Here is a 15,581-nt window from a genome sequence, read left to right on the forward strand (position 1 = left end):
GGTACCTTTTTCCGTGGAGGTGTGTTTTGGGAGCTTACACGTCATAAGGTGAATCTGGGGACAAATTTGGCCTTTTCTGCACATGTTTATAAAAACATACATCATGGGCAGCTAGGTGGCACAGTGGATAAAGCACCGGCCCTGGATTCAGGAGAACCTGAGTTCAAATCCGGTCTCAGACACTTGACACTTACTAGCTGTGTGACCTTGGGCAAGTCACTTAACCCTCATTGCCCTGCTAAAAATAAATAAAAATATTTTAAAAAAATAAAAACATCTCAATTGTCAAAGTCAGAGTGTCTTTGTGTTGACTGAATTAATGAAAATGGCAGCTCAGATTCATTGCAACAGATGATCACATAGCAACTGGGACTAGCCCAGAAGTAGAAACAACCAAATTATAGTCCAGCAAATCACCAGACCAGCAGATGGCATCAACAGCATCTCTATGGCAAGAAGGTAGGAGCAAAAGTGGCAAAGAGGTGTTCCAATAGGATCTGGCTGTTTATATTCCCTGGACACATGTGTACCCTCTCCCAGAGAGTTATCTGACTCCATGTGTTTTGTCTGCATATGTGTGTGTGTGTGCGTGTGCGTGTGTGTGTGTGTGTGTCTGTGCAAGCTGCTAAATGTTTTCTTTGAGCAAATGTGTTTCCCTAAGTGTGCTTCCTCTCCCATCATTATGTGGTAACTTGGGGAAAAATAAAGTTTATACATACACACACACACACACACACACACACACACTTTTTTTTTTTTTTAGTGAGGCAATTGGGGTTAAGTGACTTGCCCAGGGTCACACAACTAGTAAGTGTGTGTTAAGTGTCTGATGTCGGATTTGAACTCAGGTCCTCCTGACTCCAGGGCCGGTGCTCTATCCACTGCGCCACCTAGCTGCCCCACACACACACTTTTAATAGCAAGGACCCCGAAAATCTTTAACAATATAATAATCCAAAATAGCATTCCATTTAAAAATTATTATATTTGCCTTTGGAAGGCATGCATAGAAAATTATGTTTCACTGAAGATGAAAATTTTATCTTGTTTGTGTTAATAAAGTATTTTTTTCTTCGTATCACCCAATTATAAATGTCAAGGTGAAGAGGCCCAGAATCGCATTAAGAAGAGTAGAAGAAAGCTTGCTATTTAAAGTTTGCCATACAATACGATGATCTAAGACAATGCCAAAAGACTCATGATGGAAAATGCTCTCCGCATTCAGAAAAAAGAACTATGGAGTCTGAATGCAGATTGAAAGCATGCTATTTTCACTTTTTTTGTTGTTTTTTGTTTCTTCTTTCTTGAGGTTTTTCCCTTTTGTTGTGACTCTTCTCTCACAACATGATCAATGTGGAAATATATTTAACATGACTGTAATGTATAACCTATATCACACTGCTTGCTGGCTTCAGGAGGTGAGAGGGAAGGGAAGGAGGGAAAATAATTTGGAACTCAAAATCTTACAAAAATGAATGTTGAAAACTATCTTTATTTGTAATTGGAAAAAATAAAATACTATTAATTGTTAAAAAATAAAGTTTGCAAAATAGTCGATTAGAGCTCTATATATGAATAAAGATTTCATTAAATAGAATATACTTTAAAAGCATAGACTCCTAGGGGCAGCTAGATGGCGCAATGGATAAAGCACCAGCCCTGGAGTCAGGAGGACCTGAGTTCAAATCCGGCCTCAGACACTTAACACTTACTAGCTGTGTGACCCTGGGCAAGTCACTTAACCCCAATTGCCTCACTAAAAAAACAAACAAACAAACAAACAAAAAAGCATAGACTCCTAAAGATTAAAATATCAAATAAAAATGAATTTTCTTCCTTAAATACAAGTTAGAAAATATAAACATCCACAAAAGGGAGGTTTTGCATTAGATGATATCTAAAATCCTCATATCTGAGTCCATGATTCTATTGCAAGTAGCTGAATAATGTCATCAGCAAACTATTTCAAAAGAATGATATAATTACTGGCTATTTCCAATAGATAACATTCTGGAATATCAGATTTCAACCTTAAAAACAATTTGCACAGTTCAATTCTTTCTACCTAAATTCTGCAGGAACCCCTATTTTACATTCATGAATTCATTCAAACAAATATTTATTTAGCACCTACTTTGGAGTTGTTGTGCTAAAGTCATGAAGGATATGCTAAGTCTCCCAATGCTTCTATAATAAACCACCCTAATTTTATTCTTTTATTCTAACCAGGCCTAATTCATCCCTACTATTTTATAAATATTAATTTATATGTATAATTCCATTCTACATTCCTGCTGCCATAATATACCAGTCTCTAAGATATTCTCTCACCTTTCTCAATGAGTTCAGTACCAGGCTCAGTATTTTCCCATCTACCTTAACTCCTGACCTTATATTTGGAAAATTCAATATACCCTTGAAAACACTGGCCTCAAATTCCATGACCTACATCTTCACTTTACTTTAGCCACCCACAGGAGTAGTCAATATATCAGAAATATTTCACCATCACCTGTAACTATGGCATGTCTATGATCCAAAATTGTGAAATTCTTCTTTCTGATTCAAACAATCTGAACAAACTAAGTGACCTCTATGTGTAAAGCACTGTGCCTAGCCTAATTTCTTATTCATTTAACTCTCTATCCACCTCATTCCTTCTAAATATACTCTTTATCCTTATCAAGAATTTCCAGGACCTCCATTCCTTTCTGTTCTCTGAATCTATCACTCTTGGTCTGGTCTCACTTTCCTTTCTTCACAGACTTGGCCCTTAAATTGATTACACAGTATCCTTCCACCTTTGAGTTCTTTTTGCCCTTTTTTTTTGCCTTTCATGCCATGCTAATCTCTAGCCCTGGTTTACCACCACCATCTACCTTTTCCATTCCACCGAAACCGATGAATACCACTGGAGATGAAGTGATGCAATCTTGCAAAGTGTGTCCTACAAATTCATGTTATCTACTCCAAATTCCAGTGGGATCTTCACTCCCATTCAGTAATCCTTTTATTCTTCCCTTATTGAGTACCCATTGAACTCCTGAAAATGGCTGTTCCACATTTTTTTCCTTTCTTCTAAAGTTCCTTACATCTCCCTACCCCTTCTCTAAGCAGATGACTTTCTCTCCCACTTTACTGAAACATTCAAAGCCATTCATTAAAAGCTCTCCTATTTCTCCTATTCCATTCCTCAAGACCCTTATATCTTATCTATACCCTCTAGATAGCCTATTTCCTTGTCAAAGCTTAACCCACTTGTGCCCTGATCTTATTCTCTCCCATATGCTTCAGGAGCTTGCCCCAGAAATTATTCAGCTTCAAATTTTCCTTTTCTACTGCTCTTTACTTGCTGTCTACAAGCATACTCAGGTCTCTTCCATCCTTAAAAAAACCTTAACTTAGCCCTGACAATCGCTCAAACTTTCATTCTATATCACTGCCAAGCTTCCAGAAAGTTCAGTCTACAATGGGTATCTCTACTTTCATACCACCCACCCACTTCTCAATCCCTTACAATGAGGTTTCTCTACCTCCCTATGGGAATTCCTCTTTCCAAGGTTATCATATCTTCAGTGATAAATCCAGTGGCTTTTCCTAAGTCCTCATCCTCCTTGCCCCTCTCTTAAATTTTTACACTGTGGATGACTACTCTCGCTTCCCAGATACTTTCTCCTCCTTAGGCTTCCATGACTCTACTTTCTTCTGGTTCTCTTCATCTATCTAACAATTCTCAGTCACCTTTCTCTTTTATCATCCATCTTCCAACCTTGAGCAGCTTGGGGTCAGGAATATCTGAATTGAAATCCAACTTCAGACACTTAGTAGCTAGGTGACCTTGGGCATGTCACTTAACTTGTGTCTACCTTGGTTTCCTCAACTGTAAAATGGAGATGATAATCTCCCAGCGTTGTTGTGAGGAACAGACAAGATATTCATAAAGTACTTAGGACTATGCCAAGCACATAAGTAGGTGTATAATAAATGCCTGTTCCCTTCCCCTTCCCTAAGCAGAGATGTCTTTTAAGGTTGTGTATGGGAACATATATTTTCTCCTTTGGTGAGCTCATGGGCAACCATGTATTTAATGAACAAATGTACACAGATTACTCTCAGAACTAGATATTCAAGCCTGATCTTTCTCTTGAATTCCAGTTCTATGTTGCCAACCACTTACTAAATAGCTCTGCCCTCATGTCCTGTTGGCATCTTGAGCTTCTCCCATTTCTGATAAGGAAACTACCATCCTCCTAGTCACCCAGATGCTTAACACCTTGCTGTCTTCCTTTACTCTTCCTTCTCTTTCTGTCCCTCTCCTTCCACCCCACATTCAATCAGTTACCAATATTCATTGATTCTCCTTTAGAATTCCTCAGAACCAATCTCACTCTCTATACTCATGAGCATGACCACCAGCTTAATTCAGGTCCTCATCATTTCTCACCTAGACTATTTTTTTTTTTGGCAGGGCAATGGGGCTTAAGTGACTTGCCCAAGGTCACACAGCTAGTAAGTGTCAAGTGTCTGAGGCCGGATTTGAACTCAGGAACTCCTGAATCCAGGGCCGGTGCTTTATCCACTGTGCCACCTAGCCGCCCCCTCACCTAGACTATTTTAATAGCCTCTTAATTGTTCTCCCAGCAACTCAATCCACCCTTCACTTAGCAACCAAAATAATCTTCCTAAAGGCAAGTCTGACCAAGAACTCTCCTCAAAAATAGAAAAAAAATGAGGATAAAATACTTTCCAACCTAGCATGAAAGGTCTAACCCAGTCTGATTCCAACTATAGACTTATCTGACATAACTCCCTGCCTTTATGAGCTCTATATTCTAGCCAGATTGGCCTATGAGCAGTTCCCAGAACTTGACATTTCATTTCTTATTTCCATACATTTCCACAGGCAATATCCCCATGGATAAAACACATTCCCTCCTCATTTCTCTCAGAAAATTCATCTTATTTAAAGGTGTAGCTAAGTTATGGGACCTTCCCAAATCTTCCCAGTTATCAATACTCTCTACATCTTCAAATGACCTTGTATTTGTCTTACTTCCCAATTCCTAGCACAATCAATATATTTCAGACACAAAGTACTTAACAAATGCTTGTTGAATTGATGGATAAATCATCCATTTTAAAGGAGCTTCCTTATTTATTTTAGAGGAATAAATAAACTAGGACCAAAAATATTTATTCATGCTGATTTAAGTAAAAATCATAGGATCACAGGTTTAGACCCAGAAGGGACATTACAGCCATCTAATCCAACCCCTTCATTTTAAGATGACTTGCCCAGGGTAACACAGCTAGTAAGCATCTGAGCCAGAACTCTGGCATGGTATGCTACCCTGCTTCATATAGATATACAATAGATATAAATCCAGCATGGTATGCTACCCTGCTTCACATAGATATACAATAGATATAAATCTTTGGTCATACTCTCATGATGCTAAAAATGAAATTTACTAGTATTTTTTACTTAAAAATAATTATCTAAAACATACCAAGTAGACTTGTCATTAGTAGAGAGACTTTATTGTAAAGCCTCACTACCTTGACCCTCTGGTGATATTTCATACTTGTTTTAATCTCTTATTCATTTGGCTTCAATAATTAAGAACTGGATAAAGCTCAAATTCTACTGAATTTTGTGTTAATTTCTACTAGAGAACTCTCCTCTGGAATATCTCCATCCACTGGAGGAGGTGCCGTAGGAGGATAAAGGAAGTGGCGAGTCAGCCACTCACTGGTTCTCATAGCTTTGCAGTGGAGGCAAGGCCTTTCTCTGATTTGGTAGCTTCCAAGGTTCCTCTGCCTTTGAGCTATCTTTCTTCTTCTAAGGCTGGCTGGTGTCGGATGATGTTCAGTCTCACTCTCCTTCCAGGAGGAGGCTCCTGAGTTAGAGTCCATGCTGTCCCTGTCGGTGGTATCACTATCATGGAGGCCTTGATTCATCTGGTTCAGCTGAGAGTGAAGTCTGGCTCTTCTCCTTTCAAGGTAGGCATTGACAAGTGCCACTTCTGAGTCAGTCACAGGTGAAAGTTGCATATGTTTCGGTTTCTTCTTAAAGATCTTTCTAAAAGATTCCCAGATGGTGTTTTTGCTATGTCGCTTACAGTAGGCATCTTTGATAATAGCAATCAGAAGAAAACAACAGATTAGGGGCATTGCAGTTCAACATAGTACTAATATTATTATAGCAACCTGTAGCATGAATCCTAAAGATAGTAGTAGTAACAAATGGACTGATTTTTTAACAACATTCAGACCACACATCACTGCCACATACAACAAATCCCCACTACCCCACTGCCCCAGCCTCTGTGGGTCAGACACATCTCACTCTGGAACAGCAGAAGGAGACAGATGGAAATCTTGCAAGGCACCCTTTGGAAAAACAATGCAGATCCCAATTTAAGGTCCAAGGCAAAGGTCCCAGCCTTTTCCAAAGAAGGATCAAGTTTCCATTTCTCAGAGGTTTTTATATTCTTAAAAATGAGTGAGTGGGGGGCAGCTAGATGGCGCAGTGGATAGAGCACCGGCCCTGGAGTCAGGAGTACCTGAGTTCAAATCCGGCCTCAGACACTTAACACTTACTAGCTGTGTGACCCTAGGCAAGTCACTTAACCCCAATTGCCTCACTAAAAAAAAAAAAAATGAGTGAGTGGGGGCAGCTAGGTGGCACAGTGGATAGAGCACCGGCCCTGGAGTCAGGAGTACCTGAGTTCAAATCCGGCCTCAGACACTTAACACACACTTACTAGCTGTGTGACCCTGGGCAAGTCACTTAACCCCAACTGCCTCACTAAAAAAAAAAAAATTAAAAAAAAAAAACTGAGTGAGTGGGGGCAGCTAGGTGGTGCAGTGGATAGAGCACCAGCCCTGGATTCAGGAGGACCTGAGTTCAAGTCCGACCTCAGAAACTTGACACTTACTAGCTGTGTGACCCTGGGCAAGTCACTTAACCCCAATTGCCTCACAAAAAAAAAATAACAAAATAAATAAAATAAATAAAAAAAAATGAGTGAGTGGGGCAGATGCTGACAAACAATAAAAGCAACCTTGGTAGGAGGAGTGCAAAAGGGGTAAAGAAGGAGATGGGCGACATTTCCAGTTAGTTCCCTGCAAAACTCAACTTGGCTTAACAGTGGGGATGAAGGATAGGATGGGGCAGGAATCTGGAAACTTTCAGCATAAATTTACATTATCATAATCTTTTTTTACTGGATGCTAAATATACACTGGATCTCACCTTTACACCCTGAAGTGCTTGTCCCACTGTCTGCTGATAGTGATGCATCCTTTTTCTTAGACATCTGTGTCAGGAAATATAGACTAGTCACAGAGATTCTCTAAATTAGAAGCTGTTATTATTCATTCCTGAAGAAACATTGCCTTAGGACATTAGGTGAGTCTAATTTAAAATTTTAATTTAACAATTATTAAACTGCTTTGTGTTCCTGCTTACTTACCACCAATTTGAAAGACAGATTTTTGGGTAACACTATGTAAATATTAGTTGTTATAAATAGTACAATCTCTTAAATTGGTCTTGGACAGTGCAGAAAATTATTTTCAGGTATAATAATAGTTCAAGGTTTACTCATCAAATCAAATGACATGATATAAATATGCAAATATATAAATGTATACATATAACTGCAAATCTTAACGCTCTTTAGAAATGCTAGCTATTATTATTATTACTATTATTCTGGGGGGGGCGGGGCAATTAGGGAGTGACTTGCCTAGGGTCACACAGCTAGTAAGTGTCAAGTGTCTGAGGCCCCACTTGAACTCAGGTCCTCCTGAAACCAGGGCCAATACTTTATCCACTGCGCCACCTAGCGGCCCCTATTAGTATTATTATTAATGAAAAATCCTTATTTATGATAGAAGAATAAGAAACATGGGACCAAAACTACTTATTTGTGTCCTCTTTAGTAAAATAGATTTAGAAGTAGAAGGGACATGAGAAGCCAACTAGTCCAAACCCCTAAATTTTACAGATGAAGAAATAAGTTCAGAGAGATGTTAAGTGATTTGCCCAGAGTCACAGAGCTAGCAATTGTCTGTGGCAGAATTTGTACTCAGATCTTACTGATTCTAAATCCACTGTTGTATATAGTACCCCCAAGTGATTCTCTAACCTAGGGGGTAAAATGGCCTGAACCTGTGCAGGAAACATTTTTTTTTAATGGCTAGTCTAATTTGGGGCATAAAAATAAATTTAAGACACCTTTACCCTAAACCATTAACTCCCTTAACGCCCCCCCCACCAAAAAAAAACCTTCATAAGTAATGTCTCCCTCCAACAATGTGGCCACATAATTTTATCTTGAATTGAGGACCTGCATTTATGTTTGAATTCTCTATTTTGTGGCTGTTGTTTGGTTGGTTTAGACTTTTCATGACCTCTGTCCATATGGTTTTCTTAGCAAAGACACTAGAGTGGTTTCCCATTTCCTTCTCCAGTGGTAAACAGGTTAAGTGATTTGCCTAGGGTCACACAGCTAGGAACTTTCTGAAGCTGAATTTGAACCTAGGTATTCCTATCCACTGCACTACCTAGCTGCCTCTATGATTCCTGCCAAAAGTCATGGATCTAAAGTTGTCCCCTTTCGTGGGTAAAGTGTCACATGAGAACATTCTTACCTTTGTTCTATATGCTCCCTGTTTCTATTTCATTCCCTTCCATATATTTTTTTTTCCTTTTCCAGATCTCATGATGGTTTCTCTCATAAAAGGTATATATCTAGACACACATTCCTGGATATGTTCTCTAGTAAATGAAATTGGAAATGGGAACTCAGGCTCTCTTAATATGCTATTCCTTTTATTTCTTAATGCTGTTATTTGAGCTTTAATAGTTATTCAATTCAAATTACATAATTTTCAGAGTAATCTCCCCACATATGTACAAAGATTTTTAAAAGGACAGTAAAATAAAAAGATAGAAAGAGGCAATACAGCGTTGTGGATAGAATTGGCCTACCAGTCAGAAAAACCTAGGTCTGACACATACTAGCTTTGTGAATAATGAAGCAAGTCACTAATGAAATCAAAGGTCCAGCACTTAGCTTTAGTGAAACAACAGGTCTAATCTAAACAAAATAATAATAATAATAAATAATATTTATATTTTGCTTTAAGGTTTACAAAGCACTTTATTTTTTTATATTGAATCATTTTATTCCTGAGAATAGTTAAATTATTCACAGTTCTTCATCAAACAATATTGCTTTCTGTGCACACCATTCTCTTAGTTCTGCTCACTTCACCATATAGATATAGAGACAGAGATAGACAGATAGATAGATAGATAGATAGATAGATAGATAGATAGATAGATAGATAGATAGATAGATAGATAGATAGATAGAGATATACACACACATTAGTTCATACAAGTCTTTTCAGGCCTTTCTGAAATCATCCTGCTTGTCATTTCTTATCACACGATAATATTCCATCACCATCATATACCACAGCTTGTTTAGTCTTTCCCCAATTGATGGGCATTTATTTGATTCCAATTCTTAGCCAATACACACACAAAAAAGCTGCTATAAATATTTTTGTACAAATAGGTCAAAGCACTTTACAAACATCTCTTTTTGTCCTCACAACAACCCTAGGGAGATAGATGCTATTATCGGTTTTACAATTGAGGAAATGGAGGCTGAGAAATTGTGACTTACTGGGGTCACATAAGCATTTTTTTAAAGTGAGGCAATTGGGGTTAAGTGACTTGCCCAGGGTCACACAGCTAGTAAGTGTTAAGTGTCTGAGGCCAGATTTGAACTCAGGTACTCCTGACTCCAGGGCCGGTGCTCTATCCACTGTGCCACCTAGCTGCCCCCACATAAGCATTTATTAAAGTATGAACCACATAAATAGTTATTAAACATTTGTGTAGGTTGTTTTATGGAAAGTGAGAGAAGACTGTCAGTTTGACAGCTCGTACTCTGAGAGGTAGGGTTGTTCATTTGTTCCTTCGTTTCATGACATCAGGAAGGTGATGTCATGACTTTCAAGTGAACTGGATTTAAGTAAGGGAGGGCTGTGCAAAGTCACCAGTCTCACTTTCTTTTTTGGAACCATCTGGGTCCAGTGGCAAAATATAGATCAGGATAACTGGAGATGGCCCCAGATATAGTGGGAGACCTTGGCCTTATTAACTATGGAACAATATCATGCACGACAGAAACCCTTTTTGAAGAACTCTTAGCAAGAAAAAACACACAGATGAGATGCTTATTTCACCACCATTCCTTCATCATTTTCTCTTCTGTCTGCATTCTCCTTTCATCTCTCCTGAATCCTCACCCATATCTCTCCCAATTAAATTCCCCAAATATTTTTCACTAGATGCTTCTTGTCATCACCAACATTCAACACTGAATTTTCTGACCCCTCTAATATGTATCCTACATCCTTACCCATTCCAAGAAATTTAAGTTGGTTCCTTCCCCAATCACTCTAGCCATCTCACTGTATTCCCAACTATTCCCAAAGATACCCGGCAATTGTATTCCATTCTTTTCCTTTCCACACCTGAGCTTTGTCTGCAACAGAGGTCAGATACTAGTATCCCACTACTGAAAGCCAAGAGAGGACCAATTGGACTGTTCTGGCTTATTTTCCTGAAGAAAAAGAGTTGTTTACAGAATTTTTGAAGAAGAGATATAGGTATTCTGTTATCTGGTCTTACGTGGAATGTATTATTTTTTTCTGTTCATTTCCTGGGAAGGAATATTATAATGTAACTAAAGTGCTATAAATGTGGGCTAAAATTCTCTCTCTCTTTTTTTTGTTTTTGTTTTTGCGGGGCAATGGGGGTTAAGTGACTTGCCCAGGGTCACACAGCTAGTAAGTGTCAAGTGTCTCAAGCCAGATTTGAACTCAAGTACTCCTGAACCCAGGGCCAGTGCTTTATCCACTGCGCCACCTAGCTGCCCCTAAAATTCTCTTGATTTAAATCCTCTCCTGTGCTGAACTGAAAATATCTCTCTCTTCCTCTCTTTCTTCATTCCCATCTCCCTATAACACCAGTTTTTGACCCACTGATTTTTGGCATATAAGCAGCAAATTGTCCCCCTGTATATATGTAACCAAGAACTGGACATAGGAAACCCTTCCCAAAATAATGGAGCTCAAATTTAATTTTAGTTCACACCTTTATAATATTTTTGTGTGGAAAATATCAACACATGTCCCAATTTCCAACTCAATTGACAATCAAATTCTTGGCTAGTTTTCAGATCCTTTCCATTCTCATTCTCAGACATTATAAAAAGCAGGTGGCCTCAAATCCTTTCCATCCAGATGACTTTTTCTTCTAAAATTGGATTTGAGCCAGGTCTGAGTCAGAATGACATTTTGTCATTCTTCTAAGACTATGTTTTATTCTTGAATTAGACTTTATACACAATTCCCATTCAGTGCTTTCTTTCTTTCTTTTTTCAGTGCTTTCTTAAAAAATAAATTCCCATTGCAAAAAGAATTTGTTTTTAAATCTCAGAACTTGATCACTTTCTAATTCACATGCCCGGTTGGTCTTTATCCTTAAAGTTGCTTACTGAGAGTAGCGGATAACTCTTAGAAAGTAGAACACTATAGAAATCTTTTCCTTGTTCACAGCCCCAATTCAAAAGAAAATTTCCCAGTCAAGGGGAAGCCCATTCCATTCTGCTTCATTTAGTAGTGTTGACCACCCATTCCTCCTGAAGACTTTTTCTTCCATGGACTTTTGTGACATAACTCTTCCTGTCTGTCCTTCTACCTATCTGCTTCTAAGTCTCATTTGCTGGTTCACCATTAATATCATACTCCCTAACTGTGGGTATTCCCCAAGACTCTCTTCTAATTGCTCTTCTTTTTCTACTTGATGAGTGACCTCATTAAGTGCCATAGGTTTAGTTATAATCTGGGAAGATAGGAATTCATATCAATGACTCCCAAAAGTCTAAATCTCCAGCCCCATTCCCTCTCCTGAGTTTCATTCTTGCTTCAACATTTAGCTATTGGACATGTCAAACTCAGTGTCTTAGGTAACATCTTAAATTCAGTGTATCTGAGAGTTCATTACCTTACCCACTTTTCCAGTTTCCCAGGTTATATAACCTTAGCATTATCCTTGACTCCTCATTCTCCTTCCCCTCCTATATCCAATTAGTTGACAAAACTTGTCATTTCTATCTCCACAATTATCTCACTTCTCTTCCTTTCTCTCTACTCCTACAGCTACCAGTATAGTTCAGGCCCTCATCCCCTCTCCCAAGATTATTGCAGCAACCTCCTAATTGCCATTCCTCCTTCAAGTCGCTCCCCTCTTCAGTCTATCCTACACACTACTGCCAAAGTGATTTTCCTTAAATCTAATCTTATCATGTCACTCTCCCACACAATTTATGCCTTTGAACTAGTCTCCCATGTCTGTAATGAGCTCCCCTCTCCCCTTCCTTTTGAGAAGTAGGGTAGTATAAGAAGACCAGGGACTAGGAGTTCTTGGTTTTAGTCCTGGCTCTAGCATTAATTAGCTGTGATATTGGGGCAAGTCATTTCATTTGTATCTTGACCTTGATGTCCTCATCTATAAAATGCCAGGAGTTTGGAATCAATGACTTCGGAAGTCCCTTCAAGTTCAGAAATTCTGTTCCAGTAGAGCATATGGCTCGACTAGCAGAGATAGTCTTGATAATAAACTATAATAGCTGCTAGTATTTATTAGTTCTTTAAGGTTTGCAAAGCACTTTTTGAATTTCTCATTTTATCCTCACAAAAAGTAGGTGGGAAATAGGTGCTATTATTATCCTCATTTTACAGCTGAGAAAACTGAGGCAGACAAGAGGTTAACTCGTCCAGAGTCACATACCTAGTAAGTGTCTAAGGCTGAATTTGAACTCAGCTCTTCCTGACTCCAGGCCCAGGAGGCTCTATCTACTGTACTAGCTGTTTCTATGTATGTGTATGTGTGTGTATATGTATGTATATATGTATGTATGTATGTATGTATGTGCATATGTATGTATACAAATGCACAAAATATTTTTAATGGCAAATGGATAAATATATTTAGACAAGTAGAAAATGAAGAGAAAATGCATTTCATGGAAAGGATAATTAATCACTACTATTTTTCCAACATATATATAACTCTATTATTACCTATAAATAAGTAATTAAGTATCTTGTCAGGAAAAAATGAGGAATTTTCATGATGCTGCATGAGAAATGCTGCTTCTAAGATCATTAGGGCTTGGTACTTAATAAATTAAACTCCTGGGGCAGCTAGGTGGCACAGTGGATAGAGCACTGGCCCTGGAGTCAGGAGGATCTGAGTTCAAATCCGGCCTCAGACACTTAACACTTACTAGCTGTATGACCCTGGGCAAGTTACTTAACCCCAATTGCCTCACTAAAAATAAATAAATAAATAAATAAATTGAACTCCAAATTTCAGACTTGTTTTGAAGCAAATATGCTTAAAACAGGAAAAACTAGGCCTCCCAGGGTTGCCCTTGATATTAACTACCTCAGGAAAACTGCTTAGTTAGTGGCAGATCCCTCACCTTTTAACTTTCCTGAGAATGTGAAGAACCCTTACCTGCCTAAAGAAAGGAAGGATAGATGATCTTTTGTGGTCCCTTTCCAGCTCTCGGATTTAAGATTTTATGTATGTAGATACTGCAGGCAAGAGATTATTGTTATTTTTAACTGAAGCTGTTTAGCCTGAACCAGAAAATGCCTGGCTAAGGTGAGTTAGAGGCACAATAGCTCTCTTCAAGTATTTGAAAGGTAGTCATTGCAAGAGGGATTAAATTTGTCTTATTTGTTCAAAGAGGACAAGAGCAAAGAGCAATGAATGGATGAAAGATTTAGGTATGATTGGGGTGGGGGGGAGCACGAACCTTCCTAACAATTAGCCATACAAGAGTGAAATGGGCTGCACTAGCAAACAGTCCTGGAGGTCTTCAAGGAAAAGCTGGATGATCATATCACTTGTATGTGCTATAGTGGGGATTCTTAACCAGAAGGCCTCTGGGATCTCCTCCAACTCTGAGATTCTGTGAAAATTTTTGGTGACATGCGAGAGTAGTACCTTTCTTGTTAGGCTAGTCATACATTCAATGTTTTGTTTAGGTAATTAAGCTATCCCTATTCTAATTTTATTGACTGCTGTCAAAGAATCTACCTTAAAGAAGATTCAGATAAATTTACTATAGAGAGACCTCTCAGACTACTGAAAATGAAACACCAAAGAGTTTAATAAGCCTTTTTTTGCCTCTAATGGAGCACTCAGAATGGAGAAGACAACTGCCAACCATTCAATATTCTGATAATTACTAAATGATAGAAATAATAATTACTTTTTAAAAAGTAATAATAGCAACAATAATAACATTGGCATTCATATTACTATTATTACTAAGTGAACGTGTATTTCATATGCACCATAAGTAAATACAATGGTGGTTTGATTTGCCATCTATTTTGCATTAAAAATTAGGACCTGTAGTTATATTAAGCAGTTATAAAAGCACTGCCAGCCATACTTATGCCAGTAATAATAATAGGCAACACATATACATATATTATGTACCAGCTAAGTGGCACAATAGATAGAGTGCTGAGCCTGCAGTCATGAAGACCTGAGTTCAAATCCAATTTCACAGACTTACTAGCTGTGACCTTGGGCACAAAAACTTCTGTCTGTTCTCAGGTTCCAAAGCTGTAAAATGGAGAACGTAACAGCACCTCCCTCCCAGAGTTGTTGTGAGGAACAAATGAGATATTTGTAAAGTACTAAGCACAGACAGAGTGCCTGGAACATAGTAGGAACTACGTAAATGCTACCCATTAACATTGTTATTATTGCTTTAAGGTATCACAAAGAGGAATACTCTATAATAGTGGTTCTATATCTTAATCTGGGCTCTTATTTTACTTTAAAAAAAACAACAACACCTTTCTATGGAATTTAAGATTCCATAGTACATATTCTTTTTTTTAGTACATATTCCATAATAACTATTTTACCTCCCACAACCAGAATTATGAGGATATAGAAGGAAACTCTGGGTCATTAGAAGTTGGAGAGATTTTAACCAAAAAAAAAATTAACATCACAGAAATACGTAGCTTAGTAAATACATTAGTAAGAATGGAAGAATATCCTACCCAGAGAGAAGCCCTATAGAGGATCATCAGGAACAACATAATGACAAAGTACCAAAGCAGAAAGTTCCCTACTGCCCCACAAGAATCATCCTTTCGGCATTCATACTCCGGTTTTGGAATTAAATTCAAAGGCTTGCTGGGAGGGTCCATCTCCCGGAAAAGGGAATAAAGGAGTCCCATGAAGCTACTTTCTTAGAAAATATCAAAACATGCTTTATGTGATTGAGGATGACTGGGAGAATACTTCAATCCCTGATGTGTAACAACTTCCTTGGCAACCCATTATGACATGTTTCAGCAACTGTGACAAGAATTAACAAGCTACTACAATAGATTCCTTAAAGTTTTAAAGAATATTTTAAGTACCTTACTTTAGTTAAAAGTAATGGGGA

At 38.2% G+C, this 15,581-nt stretch overlaps 1 protein-coding gene across 1 annotated transcript; it reads right to left on the bottom strand.

Moving 5' to 3' along the window:
• Nucleotides 1-5,637: 5,637 nt before the first annotated feature.
• On the bottom strand, nt 5,638-15,369 carry SSMEM1 (serine rich single-pass membrane protein 1). The gene is made up of 3 exons (XM_043965336.1): nt 15,190-15,369; nt 7,259-7,322; nt 5,638-6,131 (listed from the first exon to the last, which is right to left on the bottom strand). The coding sequence occupies exons 1-3, from the start codon at nt 15,367-15,369 to the stop codon at nt 5,638-5,640; spliced, it is 738 nt and encodes a 245-aa protein (XP_043821271.1).
• Nucleotides 15,370-15,581: the final 212 nt, after the last annotated feature.

The sequence above is a fragment of the Dromiciops gliroides genome, chromosome 5 (genome assembly GCF_019393635.1).
Source record: "Dromiciops gliroides isolate mDroGli1 chromosome 5, mDroGli1.pri, whole genome shotgun sequence".
Classification (NCBI taxonomy): Eukaryota; Metazoa; Chordata; class Mammalia; order Microbiotheria; family Microbiotheriidae; genus Dromiciops; species Dromiciops gliroides.

Bases quoted from the DNA above. Each gene is read 5' to 3' on its own strand.
- SSMEM1 (XM_043965336.1), bottom strand. From the start codon at position 15,369: ATGGGACTCCTTTATTCCCTTTTCCGGGAGATGGACCCTCCCAGCAAG. The intron at 7,323-15,189 runs GTAGGATATTCT...TTCCTGACACAG, and splicing joins TCTATAGGGCTTCTCTCTGG to ATGTCTAAGAAAAAGGATGC. The intron at 6,132-7,258 runs GTGAGATCCAGT...CTATTATCAAAG, and splicing joins AAGCACTTCAGGGTGTAAAG to ATGCCTACTGTAAGCGACAT.